The sequence below is a fragment of the Mizuhopecten yessoensis genome, unplaced genomic scaffold, assembly GCF_002113885.1.
Source record: "Mizuhopecten yessoensis strain PY_sf001 unplaced genomic scaffold, ASM211388v2 scaffold11041, whole genome shotgun sequence".
Taxonomy (NCBI): Eukaryota; Metazoa; Mollusca; class Bivalvia; order Pectinida; family Pectinidae; genus Mizuhopecten; species Mizuhopecten yessoensis.
In genome coordinates this window covers 1-17,072 of record NW_018408849.1, presented here as the reverse complement: position 1 = coordinate 17,072, position 17,072 = coordinate 1, and the positions used below count along the sequence as shown (strand labels likewise).

At 38.9% G+C, this 17,072-nt stretch overlaps 2 protein-coding genes across 2 annotated transcripts in view; one reads left to right on the top strand and one right to left on the bottom strand.

Annotated features, from left to right (window-relative positions):
• Positions 1-5,412, bottom strand: part of LOC110464906 (proteasomal ubiquitin receptor ADRM1-like) — a 20,352-nt gene extending 14,940 nt beyond the window's left edge. Inside the window, exons 1-3 of the mRNA XM_021520373.1 lie at positions 5,184-5,412; positions 1,771-1,887; positions 1,240-1,360 (exon numbers count right to left, since the gene is read on the bottom strand). Of these exons, the coding sequence (XP_021376048.1) occupies positions 1,240-1,360; positions 1,771-1,887; positions 5,184-5,384 (439 nt within the window). The 5' untranslated portion in view covers positions 5,385-5,412. The remainder of the gene's footprint in view (positions 1-1,239; positions 1,361-1,770; positions 1,888-5,183) is intronic.
• Positions 5,413-5,653: 241 nt separating this feature from the next.
• On the top strand, positions 5,654-16,987 carry LOC110464910 (phospholipase ABHD3-like; the record flags this gene model as incomplete). Its single annotated transcript, XM_021520382.1, has 3 exons — positions 5,654-5,866; positions 15,797-15,960; positions 16,869-16,987. Coding segments are annotated over exons 1-3 (496 nt in total), but the record flags the coding sequence as incomplete, so codon positions are not given.
• Positions 16,988-17,072: the final 85 nt, after the last annotated feature.

Here is a 17,072-nt window from a genome sequence, read left to right as displayed (position 1 = left end):
CATCTGTGACAGATAACATATCTTCTCACTTCTAGGCTCAATGACCATCTGTGACAGATAACATATCTTCTCACTTCTAGGTTCAATGATCATCTGTGACAGATAACATAACTTCTCACTTCTAGGCTCAATGATCATCTGTGACAGATAACATAACTTCTCACTTCTAGGCTTAATGACCAGCTGTGACAGATAACATAACTTCTCACTTCTAGGCTCAAAGATCACCTGTCACAGATAACATATCTCCTCACTTCTAGGCTCAATGACCATCTGTGACAGATAAATGATCATCTGTGACGGATATCATATCTTCTCACTTATAGGCTCAATGATCATCTTTGACAGATAACATATCTGCTCACTTCTAGGCTCAAAGATCACCTGTCACAGATAACACATCTTCTCACTTCTAAGCTCAATGATCATCTGTGACAGATAACATATCTTCTCACTTCTAATCTCAATGATCATCTGTGATAACGTTAACAAATTGAAGGTTTGTGTGGAGGAACACCATGCACATTAAAACTATGTATAATGATATTTTTATCATCACTGGGTTTTCCATATATGCACATTAAAGCTTAAGATGGTGTTGTTATCCTCACAATATTTTGTTCATTCTCCTATTATGACGCATTATGCTCTCACATGGAACACCTTTATGTGGATACGTTCTCCGTTCAGGATGTCGGCTGGCATGAGCAGACATTATATTTTGAGAAAATATATTTCCAAACAGGAAAAAGCATTCTCAAGTTGTTCTTGAGTCATTCTCAACCTCTTTTTGAGTATTCTCATACTGACAACCCATGATAATGAATGGATCATGTTACCATTAGGTGATTACCAGATAATATAATATAATGTAGTATATAGATGATGAAGTAGAATTCCAAGAGTTTTGGAAGCAGGTCGCCCAGGTAACTCAACATGAAACAGCAGGGAATGGTTTTCGTTATGTCATTGAATGTTATTTAATTTCAGACCCCATAGTTCAGTCCAAAGAGAACACAGGCGACAATGTTTTACCTGTGCACATTTTACACCTTTGTGTGCATACGCTTCATTGGTCATTTGTCTGATGAAGGTGACAGTGTACATATCGTTCTAGTCGTCGAAACGTCACATAGAAAATTGTATGGGTTGTGTAAAAAGAACTTCTCATAACTGATACTTCCCAACCTGAAGAAAATGTTTAGAAATAGGTGACAATGTTATTCTTCGTGATCTTACCTAAGCCAGAAAGTTCAGAGGGCATGCCGCCTCCAGACCGACTCGATCCTGGTGTGGGGGGATTGTTCAGGTATTCATTAACTTTCTTACAATAGTCATCATCTTTGTCCGACTTGGGTTCCTATAACAAAAACATTTGGAAGAAATCTTTGATTTTTAAAGTGGTTTCTTCAATTCACATCTTAATTAAAATAATACATGATGGGAAATACCACTGTTTTGTCAAAATTCTGAATCAGTAGGGGTTTACATTTACTATAGCATCTATCTTTCTGACATCCCAGTGACAGCAGTATCCTCTGGATGACAAAAATATTGCTTAACCCCAAAGAATGTAGTTCTTGTAACTTCAGAAGACAATTGATTTGCTAATCCTGATTTTGAAAAATTCAAGAATTTGAGCTTTTGATGTCCCTTTCAATGAATATGGAATCGTTGTAACTTTGACATCAGGATCCATTTTCAATAGGACCGATTCCATTCATTCTGGATAAATTTATGGATGTAGTCACAAACTTTGAGGAACCTTACCTGCATCCAGAAGAAGAACTTTCGTGTGGAGGACTTGAACTTGAGGACATAGACACGCCCGGTTGTACACTGAGTCACATGTTTAAACTCAACATCATCTGGGAAGATGATCAGGTCCTATTAACAAAAACAGTTTGATTGTCGGGGATCAAAAACAAGAGACCCAATGGGCCTGCATCGCTCACCTGGTATTAATATCACACTTGTAATCTTAAAAGTGGACTAAAATACAGCTACAGGTAAAATATCTGTGTTAGATTCATAAAAACCTATTAAAAGATTTCAACATATTTGACCCCTGTGACCTTGAAAATGGGTGAAGGTCAACCATTTGAACAAACTTTTTAATACTTCATCCCTGCATGTAACCCGCCAAATATCATCATTCTGGACCTTTTTTTGTTATTAAGAAGAAATTGTTCAAAGGTTTTCAACATATTTGAACCCTGTGACCTTGAATTTAAGTCAAGGTCATTCATTTGAACAAACTTGGTAGCCCTTCATCCCAGCATGTAAATATCATCACCCTAGGCCTCATCGTTATTCAGAAGTAGTTGTTCAAAGGTTTTACACATATTTGACCCGTGACTTAGAATATAAGTCAAGGTCATTTATTTGAACAAACTTGGTAGCCCTTCATCCCAGCATGCTACTGGCTAAATATATATACCCTAGACCTCTTGGTTATTCAGAAGAAGTTTAAAGGTTTTACACATGTTTGACCCCTGTGACCTTGAATATGAGTCGGGGTCATTCATTTGAATAAATTTCGTAGCCCTTCATTTCCGAATGATACTGGCCAAAAATCAATATAAGTCAAGGTCATTCATTTGAACAATCTTGGTAGCCTTTTATCCCAGCATGTCCCTGGCTAAATATCATCATGCTGGGCCTTCTGGTTATTCAGAAGAAGTTGTTGAAAGATATTACATTTGAACCCTGTGACCTAGCTTGAAAATGGACAAAGGTCATTCATTTGAACAAACTTGGTAGCCCTTAATCCCAGCAAGCTACTGGCCAAATATCATCAGCCTGGGCCTCTTGGTTATTCAGAAGAAATTTTTAAAGTTGACACAGGATGGACAACAGACACGCGGACAAAGGACGTCGCACCAATAATTTCGGAGGGCCAATGGATCGTAAATAGCGTTATCTTCCGGGCCAAGTCTAGATAAGGGAGGGAGGAATGAAGCAGAACTGGATGGGTTAACTGCCTAGGTACAATGTAGCTCCATTGGTAGAATATCCATCCAAGAGTTAGGATGATCTTGGATTGGCACCCTAGCTGTCCAACAATGCTTTTGCTTCTTATGATAACTGTATAAATCCTCCTTTATCTATCCCAAATTTACATTTTAACTGGAATTTCTGTTATTTCCACCAGCCATAATGTCTGTGAAATCATATCAGGGGCTAATCTAGGATTTGGGGAACACTACCCATTTTGAAATGAGGGGAATATCCAGTTGCCAGGCCGGCCGAAGGCCTCCAAACGACTGCCACAGGCAGGAGCCGGGGGAAAGGCACGAGATGGGGGCGGGTAGCCCCCCTCTCTTGTTAATGGGGGTACAGGGGCGGGGGTCTCCCCCGGAAAAAAATGGTATTTGAAGATGCAAGGAGATGGATTTTAAGCCCATTTGAGTGATAAACATATCTGACTAGCACTGCTGAAAATGTCACTGATGCGTCTGCTTGTAGACGCATCTTTCTTACACAGTTTCCCAAAATAATAGCCGGCTTTATGCGACATGTTTTGAGATCTGTATCAGTTACACGCTTGAACTACCATCGAAGCGTCCTAAGTGACCATGACCGGAATTTAGTCGCCGAAAACGAAAGTAGATCTATATATAAACGGTGCTCATGATCACTTTTATTGCAATTATATTTATTTTTCCTCTATTTTGGGGAAACTTTCTCCTTCTTGGGGAATTTGTTTTTAATTCAAAGGGGAAAACACAGTCGTTGGGGAATACTACGTGTACCGAATTTCGGTAGTTAAAACAGTCTAGATTTACCCCTGTAATTATGAATTAATGGAAAGACTGCCAGTTAACTAAGTATTCTACCAGTAAAATGGGGTTTTTTTTAACCTCAAAACAGAAAATGTTTTTTTTATGAAGTCATTATTAGTTTGTTAGTTTCGTGTATCTGACTAACAGCCAGTTCAATTAATTCTTTATTCACCTAGGCCTCCAGCTGTTCTGTACTTTAATATTCTAATACTTTAATACAGAAATGCTGCTATATATATTTAAACAAGCCATTCGGATTGATATGTCTCGCCTGTGCCCCGCTTTGACCATCAATGCACATGTCAATTTTGGTTGGTCGAGCACTTATAGTCTCGGAGAAAGTAACTTAAATGGAAAATCTTAATGTTGATGCGGCGGCGGAAAACAAGTCCTTAGTTTCGCTTTCGCTTATTCGTGATGGCGTGACAAAAATGTTGTGGGGCAAAACAAAATTATTATGATTTTTCAACAGCAGTTTATGTACTTTCATTCAAGTTTATACGTTTTTACAGTTAAGATTGAACGTAACAGAAGTAAATATGTAAAAGCACAGGAGCCTTAAATTCTGTCAAAAATTAATAATAACAGTAAAACTGCATGTTGTCATTAATTTTTGACAATTTCTAATTCAAGAAATTAAATGCTGATGAAATATCTTTGAAATTATCAAATTAAAAAATCAACCCAGAATCAAAAGACTGTGACACGTCCAACCATAAACTAAACTGGGAACCCCTAGCCAATCGAAGAACAAAACCCAGACTTATTATGCTTTATAAGATCATACATAATCATGTGGCTATAGATCCAACATCACACATAGCAACAGGTGATAGGAGAACAAGAGGTGCACACAAACTTAACCAAATTTCTTCCAACAAAAATATGTATAAATATTCTTTCTTTCCAAAAACTAGGCTATCATCGATTGGAACTCTTTACCAGCATCGCTACTGTACAGTACTCAGTAGCACAGGATCCAAACCTGAACACTTTCAGGTCTGCCCTTGCTAGCTACAACCTACCCTAAATCTGTGCTTGTTTTATCTTAAATAAAAAATAACAAAAAATCTTGTTTTTAATCTATGCCATCTCCAAGCGACAATTGCACTCAAACTTTTGAGTCTTTCCCTTAGACTGGAAGAAGAACTAAGATACTGGTCAGTAGACCGGGCCGACTCGTCCATTCCGCCCTCTCGCCCAGTCTAGCTCGTCGCTTATCAGGATATAGCCATATCAAACAAACAAATCAATGTCAACGACAGTACCGACAGTAATTCTATCATCTGCGCAATATTATTTAATTATATAAATATCAGAAGCATCCCCGAAAAGGCTTAAGTTATTTCAGACAACATTTTTTGGTATGTGAGTCAGCTATTTTGAACGTTTTCTTACATCTTCGACGGTGCCGGAGGTACGATCCTTCCAGCAAAAATGCATCAGAGAGTCCTCAGATTGAAAAACGTACACTTGGCCCTTCCTCTTATCGGGATGGACCATCTTGCCCTTCATGAACATCTTTCCAGCCCGGAATTCAACAAGGTTTTTACTGGAAGACCGGGTGGCCGAACTACCGAAAAGTGCACCGCTCGCCATGTTGATTTTAACAGTCCGGAAGAAGAAAGGGCGATTTGATTATTTATGATACCGGTGAGGTAGGGCCTAATCCGACGAATAGACAAGTGCATAAAAAGCAAATAGATAAACAGTATGTCAATATTTTATCCAGTATATTCTTTTTATTTAACTGTTAGTTGGTATTTGTCTTTCTTTCTTTTTGTAACAAACCGTGGAATTATATTAAAAATATGAGGTTTAAAATAAGATACGCATCCTAGTTTACCTTCATAAAATGAAATGTTCCAATGCGGAAGGTCGGAATACAAAAGGTCAAATTGTCTGGGTCACATGTGGGAAAGAAACCGGATCGAATGCAGACCTGTCAAAATATCACAAAATTGAGGAAATTTTGTAGATTTAGGAAAATGATCGAGCTGCTTCAACAGAATGCTTCCGTAGCAATTGTAGCAGTATTCTTCTCCGGCTACTTTGCGTATTACACTTTCTTTGTAGCTAAGGTAAGTTAACATGATCACAATATGTGTGGATCGATTTCGAACCGGCAGGATCGCTGCTGATGCAAATTGATTATCAATACAAGATAACAAGCAATGTTTTAATGCACACAACAGACAAAGATGAATTCGTTGTAGACTGTACATGTTATACTTATATTGATTATATATAAACGTCAGACTCCTGTGGCAATGCTCATGTATGCATGGCACTAAATTCGGTGTAATTTATTAAGACTGAAGAGTTGATGAATTATTTACGATGTAATATCATAAATGCCCATGGTATTGCCGCCCTGGGCTCATTACCCAATTCTGGACACTAACAAGTTACTACTGTGTTGGTACATATATTGATTCTTAGTTCCCACAGCACTAATAGTAATTCATCAGTATTGTCGACTATTGTGAACATGAGAATTACACATTTTCCCTTTGCCACATTTAATAGCAGTTTTTTTTAGTAAATAGCAAATAATGTAAGTGTTTGGTTTTTTTTGTATAATGATGACATGCAAGTTGAAGTATTACATGTACAATTTATAAACCGATACAAACAGTTCCAGATATGTGTTTGTTAACTATATTAATAGTGTAACAGGAAAGAGAATAGTGTGCTTCCACCGGGGATCGACCCCTCGCTCTCCAGGTTCCTAGTCGGACGCTCTACCACTGAGCTTAAGGGAAATTCACTCTAGCTCGAAGCTAGAAGGCAACCTTTATCCTACGTACAATTGAACCCTGCCACACTAGCATTGAAATAAATGACTTTGTGTTGCCGTTAGTTCGTTTGCGGTAAATCCTGCTGTTTTGGTAAGACTTTTGAAGACTTTTACAATTAGCCAACAAGTTATCTAAATTTTAACCTATATCATGGTATTTTGTTAAGAATCTAATGTACCCAGGGGTTTTGCCAGCTATTTTGGAAAAGTGCCCCTGAGCAGCTGTATTCCCTGAGTTACAGACTCCAGAAATGTATCCCCAGGGTTACAGGCTCCACAACCACATTCCCTGAGTTACAGGCTCAACAACTTTAACCCCCCGTGTTACAGGCTCCACAATTGTATCCCTTGAGTTACAGCCTTCACAACTGTATTCCCTGGGTTACAGGCTCCACAACCGCATTCCCTGAGTTACAGGCTCAACAACTTTAACCCCCCGTGTTACAGGCTCCACAACTGTATCCCTTGAGTTACAGCCTTCACAACTGTATTCCCTGAGTTACAGCCTTCAAAACTGTATTCCCTGAGTTACAGCTCCACAACTGTATTCCCTGAGTTACTCCCTCCACAACTGTATTCCCTGAGTTACCCGCTCCACAACTGTATTCCCTGAGTAACTCGCTCCACAACTGTATTCGCTGAGTTACAGGCTCCACGACTGTATTCCCTGGGTTACAGGCTCCACAACTGTATTCCTTTAGTTACAGGCTCCACAACTGTATTTCCTGAGTTACAGCCTTCACAACTGTATTCCAGTTACAGGCTTCACAACTGTATTCCCTGAGTTACTCGCTCCCCAACTGTATTCCCTGAGTTACTCGCTCCCCAACTGTATTCCCTGAGTTACTCGCTCCACAACTGTCTTCCCTGAGTTACAGGCTCCACAACTGTATTCCCTGAGTTACAGGCTTCACAACTGTATTCCCTGAGTTACTCGTTCCACAACTGTATTCCCTGAGTTACAGGCTCCACAACTGTATTCCCTGAGTTACAGGCTCCACAACTGTATTCCCTGAGTTACTCGCTCCACAACTGTATTCCCTGAGTAACTCGCTCCACAACTGTATTCGCTGAGTTACAGGCTCCACAACTGTATTCCTTGAGTTACAGGCTCCACAACTGTATTTCCTCAGTTACAGCCTTCACAACTGTATTTCCTGAGTTACAGCCTTCACAACTGTATTTCCTGAGTTACAGCCTTCACAACTGTATCCCTTGAGTTACATGCTCCACAACTGTATTTCCTGAGTTACAGCCTTCACAACTGTATTTCCTGAGTTACAGCCTTCACAACTGTATCCCTTGAGTTACATGCCCCACAACTGTATTTCCTGAGTTACAGCCTTCACAACTGTATTTCCTGAGTTACAGCCTTCACAACTGTATTCCCTGAGTTACTCGCTCCACAACTGTATTTCCTGAGTTACAGCCTTCACAACTGTATCCCTTGAGTTACATGCTCCACAACTGTATTTCCTGAGTTACAGCCTTCACAACTGCATTTCCTGAGTTACAGCCTTCACAACTGTATCCCTTGAGTTACATGCTCCACAACTGTATTTCCTGAGTTACAGCCTTCACAACTGTATTTCCTGAGTTACAGCCTTCACAACTGTATCCCTTGAGTTACATGCCCCACAACTGTATTTCCTGAGTTACAGCCTTCACAACTGCATTTCCTGAGTTACAGCCTTCACAACTGTATCCACAACTGTATTTCCTGAGTTACAGCCTTCACAACTGCATTTCCTGAGTTACAGCCTTCACAACTGTATCCCTTGAGTTACATGCTCCACAACTGTATTTCCTGAGTTACAGCCTTCACAACTGTATTCCCTGAGTTACTCGCTCCACAACTGTATTCGCTGAGTTACAGGCTCCACAACTGTATTCCTTGAGTTACAGGCTCCACAACTGTATCCCCAGGGTTACAGGCTCCACAACTGTATTCCTTGAGTTACAGCCTTCACAACTGTATCCCCAGGGTTACAGCCTCCACAGCTGTATTCCCTGAGTTACAGCCTCCACAACTGTATTCCTTGAGTTACAGGCTCCACAACCGCATTCCCTGAGTTACAGGCTTCACAACTGTATTCCTTGAGTTACATGCTCCACAACTGTATTTCCTGCGTTACAGCCTTCACAACTGGATTCCCTGAGTTACTCGCTCGACAGCTGTATTCGCTGAGTTACAGCCTTCCCAACTGTATTCCCTGAGTAACAGCCTCCACAACTGTATTCCTTGGGTTACCGCCTTCCCAAGTGTACCCCCAGGGTTACAGCCTCCACACCTGTATTCCCTGAGTTACCGCCTTCAAAACTGTATTCCCTGAGTTCCTCACTCCACAGCTGTATTCGCTGAGTTACAGCCCTCACAACTGTATTCCCTTAGTTACTCACTCCACAGCTGTATTCGCTGAGTTACAGGCTCCACCACTGTATTCCTTGAGTTAAAGGCTCCACAACTGTATTCGGTGAGTTACAGCCTTCACAGCTGTATCCCCAGGCTTACAGCCTCCACAGCTGCATTCCCTGAGTTACAGGCTTCACAACTGTATTCCATGGGTTACAGGCTCCACAACCGCATTCCCTGAGTTACAGCCTCCAAAACTGTATTCCTTGAGTTACAGCCTTCACAGCTGTATCCCCAGGGTTACAGGCTCCACAACTGTATTCCCTGAGTTACTCGCTCCACAGCTGTATTCCCTGTGTTACAGCCTTCACAACTTTATTCCCTGAGTTACAGCCTTCACAACTGTATTCCCTGAGTTACTCACTCCACAGCTGTATTCGCTGAGTTACAGGCTCCACAACTGTATTCCTTGAGTTACAGCCTTCACAACTGTATTCCCTGAGTTACAGCCTTCACAACTGTATTCCTTGAGTTACAGCCTTCACAACTGTATCCCCAGGGTTACAGGCTCCACAGCTGTATTCCCTGAGTTACAGCCTCCACAACTTCATTCCTTGAGTTACAGGCTCCACAACTGTATTCCCTGAGTTACTCGCTCCACAACTGTATTCCCTGAGTTACAGGCTTCACAACTGTATTCCCTGAGTTACAGGCTCCACAACTGTATTCCCTGAGTTACTCGCTCCACAACTGTATTTCCTGAGTTACAGCCTTCACAACTTTATTCCCTGAGTTACAGCCTTCACAACTGTATTCCCTGAGTTACACGCTCCACANCCTGAGTTACTCGCTCCACAACTGTATTCCCTGAGTTACATGCTCCACACCTGTATTTCCTGAGTTACAGCCTTCACAACTGTATTCCCTGAGTTACTCGCTCCACAACTGTATTCCTTGAGTTACAGGCTCCACAACTGTATCCCCAGTGTTACAGGCTCCACAACTGTATTCCTTGAGTTACAGCCTTCACAACTGTATCCCAAGGGTTACAGCCTCCACAACTGTATTCCTTGAGTTACAGGCTCCACAACTGTATTCCCTGAGTTACAGCTCCACAACTGTATGACCTGAGTTACAGCCTTCACAACTGTATTCCCTGAGTAACAGCCTTCACAACTGTATTCCCTGAGTTACTCGCTCCACAACTGTATTTCCTGAGTTACAGCCTTCACAACTGTATTCCCTGAGTTACTCGCTCCACAGCTGTATTCCCCGAGTTACAGCTCCACAACTGTATTCCCTGAGTTACAGCCTTTACAACTGTATTCCCTGAGTTACAGCCTTCACAACTGTATTCCTTGAGTTACAGGCTCCACAACTGTATACGCTGAGTTACAGCTTTCACAACTGTATCCCCTGAGTTACAGCCTTCACAACTGTATTCCCTGAGTTACTCGCTCCACAACTGTATTCCCTGAGTTACAGCCTTCACAACTGTATCCGCTGAGTTACAGCCTCCACAACTGTATCCCCTGAGTTACAGGCTCCACAACTGTATCCCCTGAGTTACAGGCTCCACAACTGTATCCGCTGAGTTACAGCCTTCACAACTGTATCCCCAGGGTTACAGGCTCCACAACTGTATCCCCTGAGTTATAGGCTCCACAACTGTATCCCCTGAGTTATAGGCTCCACAACTGTATGACCTGGAAAAGGTTGAGAAGACTACTTCCTTTTTTAGTCCTGGCCCAATTTATTGATTTATTACTTTACATACATGCTGGGATGATCCGTTATAAAAAGTTTGTTGGATGAATTATCTTCACCCTAATTCAAGGTCACAGGTGTCAAATGTAATAGAGGCACAGTAGTCTAGTGGACGGACGCCGGGCTCGTGACCGAAGGGTTGCGGGTTCGAGTCACGTCAAGGCACTGTGTTGTATCTTTGAGCAAGATACTTTACTTCGCTTGTTCCAGTCTACTCAGCTGTAAATGAGGATGTGGTTGGGCAGTGCTAGAATTGTTGAATGCTAGCTGTTAGCGCCGAAATGGTAGCACAGACAGTATACTCCACAGAGAGTTGAGAAAGATATTGGCTGGTTGCAAAGGCCCTATAACCATGGTGATAATTTGTGAACCCCTTTAAGATGGTAGACAACTAGGTTGTGATAAAGCGGTATATAAGAACGCTCAAATTATTGTTATTATTATTATTAAAACATTTGAGCAACTTCGTCTCAATAAGCAAGAGGCCTAGGGTGATGGTATATTTGTATTTGCCAGTAAGCATGCTGGGTTGAAGGGCTATCAAGTTTGTTCAAAGGAATGATCTTCATACATACACAAGATCACAGAGGTCAAATGTGCTCAAACTGTTATATCACTTTTTCTGAATAACTTATAGGATTAGTGATATTACTGTGTTCCCTGTGGTGAAGTGGGGATCTGACCATGAATGAATCGCATTTACCAACTTTGGAGTTTGATTATCAAAATAATTATGTTAAACTCTTCCAAAATCACACTTTATGGTGATATAGAGTACCAGGTAATAACATCTCCCAGCATAGACTATTATGTTTTTATATATATGTGTATTGATACTTAGTTTATTTAAAAGAATTTGTCATGTTTTGTTTTGAAAGTTACAGATGTGAGAAGAATAACTGGTGAGTGCTTCAGGCCCATTATGCCTCTTGTTTTATGTTATATCAGATCTACCATGAAAAGTTGTATGACCTAATTAGAACTGAAAAAAGTTGACTTAGATGTGATAATAAATCAAAATCCACAATCACACAAAGGTCATATAAGACCATAGGACTTTGTCATACTGTCACTGATAATAAGAAATGTACTAAAAACCCTAAGGGATACAACTAGATATAAAGCAAGTTCAAAAGGGATTGGCCAAATAGTAAAACTTGTGTGATAACATCTAAAAGTGGGACAATTCTGTTGTGGTCGCCTAATACAACGTACATGATACCGTATTCAATCTAATAAGCGCATTGTGCACTAACAAAATCACAAGAGGGCTTAATAATCCTTTTACTGCTATAACTGGTTTATTTGGAATAACCCAGTGACCAAGATAAAAGTCAGCCGATAGCGAGAAATAATTGGGTTAATTTAGGCAAGCCTATATTATCCTCCTGTTTATAGAGAATTATCTCACCCTAACTTTCAAGGTCTGTTGTTAACTGACCAAGTCTGAAATGAACAACAATGGGAGCTTTCTGTTGTGGCTTCATATTTACAATTAGTTTCAAACAAAGACCTACAGATTGTTGAAATCTTGATCTTGAGTTATAAGTTATTAACCACATAATTGTGCTTAAATTCTTTTGATCCTGCCTCTGATAACATTGAAAAATAAACCGGTGAATTAGTTTCATGCTATAAATGTCAGAAATGTGTAACATTATATAAGTTATTTTGTCTGTTGCAGAAGCCTAGGTTATCCTGTAAGGATACAGTGTTATTTTGTCTGTTACAGAAGCCTAAGTTATCCTGTAAGGATACAGTGTTATTTTGTCTGTTACAGAAGCCTAAATTATCCTGTAAGGATACAGTGTTATTTTGTCTGTTACAGAAGCCTAAGTTATCCTGTAAGGATACAGTGTTATTTTGTCTGTTACAGAAGCCTAAGTTAGCCTGTAATGATAATGTTATTTTGTCTGTTACAGAAGCCTTAGTTATCCTATAAGGATAGTGTTATTTTGTCTGTTACAGAAGCCTCAGTTATCCTGTAAGGATACAGTGTTATTTTGTATGTTACAGAAGCCTAAGTTATCCTGTGTGGATACAGTACACTCATAAAGAATTAAAATATCTTCAACAAGTTCGAGTTTCAAGGTCATCGGATCAAGGTCATCGGATCAAGGTCAATGTCACTATTACTTAACATTGAAAAATAAACCGGTGAATTAGTTTGATGCTATAAATGTCAGAAATGTGTGACATTATATAAGTTATTTTGTCTGTTGCAGAAGCCTAATTTAGCCTGTAAGGATACAATGTTATCATTCTTTCTTGGTTTTTAATCAAACTTCACACACTCATATAGAATTAAAATATCTTCGACAAGTTCGAGTTTCAAAGAAGCCTCAGTTATCCTGTAAAGATACAGTGTTATTTTGTATGTTACAGAAGCCTAAGTTATCCTGTAAGGATAGTGTTATTTTTTCTGTAACAGAAGCCTTAGTTATACTGTAAGGATACAGTGTAATTTTGTCAGTTACACAAGCCCAAATTAGCCTGTAAGGATATAGTGTTATTTTGTCTCTTACAGAAGACTAAGTTATCCTGTAAGTAAATAGAAAAACTTTGTAAGCACTCTAGCGTCTTCGTTCTTTCTTGGGTTTTAATCAAACTTCACACAGTCATAAAGAATTAAAATATCTTCAACAAGTTCGAGTTTCAAAGAAGCCTCAGTTATCCTGTAAGGATAGAGTTATTTTGTCTGTTACCGAAGCCTAAATTAGCCTGTAATGATAATGTTACTTTGTCTGTTACAGAAGCCTCAGTTATCCTGTAAAGATACAGTGTTATTTTGCTTGTTACAGAAGCCTAAGTTATCCTGTAAGGATACGGTGTTATTTTGTCTGTTACATAAGCCTAAATTAGCCTGTAAGGATACAATGTTATCATTCTTTCTTGGTTTTTAATCAAACTTCACACAGTCATAAAGAATTAAAATATCTTCGACAAGTTTAAGTTTCAAGGTCATCGGATCAAGGTCATCGGATCAAGGTCAAGATCAATATTACATAGTGTTATTTTGTCTGGTACAGAAGCCTTAGTTAACCTGTAAGGATACAGTGGTATTTTGTCTGTTACAGATGCCTCAGTTATCCTGTAAAGATACAGTGTTATTTTGTTTGTTTCCGAAGCCTAAATTATCCTGTACAAGTTCGAGTTTCAAAGAAGCCTCAGTTATCCTGTAAAGATACAGTGTTATTTTGTTTGCTATAAATAGAAAAACTTTGTCAGCACTCTAGCGTCTTCATTCTATCTTGGCTTTTAATCAGACTTCACACAGTCATAAAGAATTAAAATATCTTCGACAGTGTTATTTTGTCTGTTACCGAAGCCTAAATTAGCCTGTAAGGATACAGTGGTATTTTGTCTGTTACAGAAGACCAAATTAGCCTGTAAGGATATAGTGTTATTTTGTTTGTTTCCGAAGCCTAAATTATCCTGTACAAGTTCGAGTTTCAAAGAAGCCTCAGTTATCCTGTAAGGATACGGTGTTATTTTGTCTGTTTATTTAACATTCTTCCTTGCCTGTTTATCAAACTTCACACACTCATAAAGAACTAAAATATCTTCGACAAGTTCGAGTTTCAAAGAAGCCTCAGTTATCCTGTAAGGATAGAGTTATTTTGTCTGTTACAGATGCCTCAGTTATCCTGTAAGGATAGAGTTATTTTGTCTGTTACAAAAGCCTAAGTTATCCTGTGTGGATACAGTACACTCATAAAGAATTAAAATATCTTCGACAGTGTTATTTTGTCTGTAATAGAAGCCTTAGTTATCCTATAAGTATAGTGTTATTTTGTCTGTAACAGAAGCCTAAATTAGCCTGTAAGGATACAATGTTATTTTGACTGTTACAGAAGCCTTAGTTATACTGTAAGGATACAGTGTCATTTTGTCTGTTACAGATGCCTCAGTTATCCTGTAAGGATAGAGTTATTTTGTCTGTTACAGAAGCCTCAGTTATCCTGTAAAGATACAGTGTTATTTTGTTTGTTACGGAAGCCTAAATTATCCTGTAAGGATACATTGTTATTTTGTCTGTAATAGAAGCCTTAGTTATCCTGTAAGGATAGTGTGATTTTGTCTGTTACAGAAGACTTAGTTATCCTATAAGGATAGTGTTATTTGTCTGTTACAGAAGACTTAGTTATCCTGTAAGGATAGAGTTATTTTGTCTGTAACAGAAGCCTTAGTTATCCTATAAGGATAGTGTTATTTGTCTGTTACAGAAGTCTAAATTAGCCTGTAAGGATACAATGTTATCATTCTTTCTTGGTTTTTAATCAAACTTCACACAGTCATAAAGAATTAAAATATCTTCAACAAGTTCGAGTTTCAAAGAAGCCTCAGTTATCCTGTAAAGATACAGTGTTATTTTGCTTGTTACAGAAGCCTAAAATATCCTGTAAGGATACACTGTTATTTTGTCTGTTTCAGAAGCCTAAGTTATCCTGTGTGGATACAGTACACTCATAAAGAATTAAAATATCTTCGACAGTGTTATTTTGTCTGTTACCGAAGCCTAAATTAGCCTGTAAGGATATAGTGTTATTTTGTCTGTTACAGAAGCCTAAATTAGCCTGTAAGGATACAATGTTATTTTGTCTGTTGCAGAAGCCTAAGTTAGCCTGTAAGGATACAGTGTTATTTTGTTTGTTACAGAAGCCTTAGTTATCCTGTAAGGATACAGTGTTATTTTGTCTGTTACAGAAGCCTAAATTATCCTGTTAGGATACAGTGTTATTTTGTCTGTTACAGAAGCCTAAGTTATCCTGTAAGGATACAGTGTTTTTTTGTCTGTTACAGAAGCCTAAGTTATCCTGTGTGGATACAAACAACTGTTATTTTGTCTGTTACAGAAGCCTAAATTATCCTGTTAGGATACAGTGTTATTTTGTCTGTTACAGAAGCCTAAATTATCCTGTAAGGATACAGTGTTATTTTGTTTGTTACAGAAGCCTAAATTATCCTGTGTGGATACAGTGTTATTTTGTCTGTTACAGAAGCCTAAGTAATCCTGTAAGGATACAGTGTTATTTTGTCTGTTACAGAAGCCCAAGTTGTAAGGATACAGTGTTATTTTGTCTGTTACAGAAGCCCAAATTAGCCTGTAAGGATACAAAGTTCCGCTCCTTCCTGTTGACCCACTGTCCTGTTATCTCAGAAAAGTACTTTCCAACTGTTTGGTGTTTTGAGTCCAGAGCTCAAACTATTCTTCGCTCCTTTTTAAAGTCTGCTCCGAAGTTGAGCTATGAAGGGTAAGGAGAAACAGTTTGTTTTGCTTTCCTTTTGCTATGTTTGGAGCCTTGAGATATAGCTGGAAAAAAACAACGAATTGTTGCACTTCGACCATTTCTAATTGAAAATAGGAAGCTTTTCTCCATTTTTTTAAGATAAATTTCCAATATACTGAAGAAGGTTAACATATTTTTGATATCATTTTCTGTGTTCTTTTGTAATTTATTAATTATGTCAATTATAGCCGATTATTTATTCCCCCAACGGTTCCTGGGGTGGGGGAACCTGTAGGTTATACACTCTGTCCGTAGTGTTACTCCAATTAATTAATAATTCAGTGATTGATCATTTACCTCGGACTAGGACTAATTGATCATTGACTATATCATGAAAAACTTTCAAGAGTTATTTAGATTCTGGGTGGAGCTAAAAATGAACATCATCAGTATCCAATACATACTATACATTCATGTTATACGTTTGACACTTTAGTTCAGTACTAATGAACTAATTATATCTCTATGGAATTTGTAATTAATAATCAGAATGGGTATATAAGTCAATTTTTGACTATAATCGATCATTGGTCCTTTGCTACCTATGCATCAACGCTCTAGCCCTGTTGTGTATACTTATGGCCCCCATACTATTCCATGTCCTGTCAATCCATCTCTTACAAATTCTGTCCATATAATCCAATAGGATTAACGCCTTCAGTCCCAATGACCCCAGCTTATCCCAAGTCACATCCTGTATCTGTTATAAACCCCATTTCCCATCCTTCCACTCTGTCCACATCAACCCACATCATTATTTATGTTGTATACATCCTATTGAAATATAAACCGGGGTAATTAATTTAATTCACATGAATTAATGAGTTTGTGTAAGTAACAGAGATTTTATTAAAATTCTTTCTTGTTGACAGCGAGCTAATCAAGATGGAGGATGGAGGACAGGTCCTGTTAGACTGGTACCAAAATGACAATGAAGTTTACCCTGACGTGGAAACAAGGCCAACTGTCATACTCCTGCCTGGTCTCACAGGTAACCTCGAATAATACAGGAAATAGACATCTTACTTCTCCTGGTCTCACAGGTCACCTCAGAACGTAACACAGGAAATAGACAT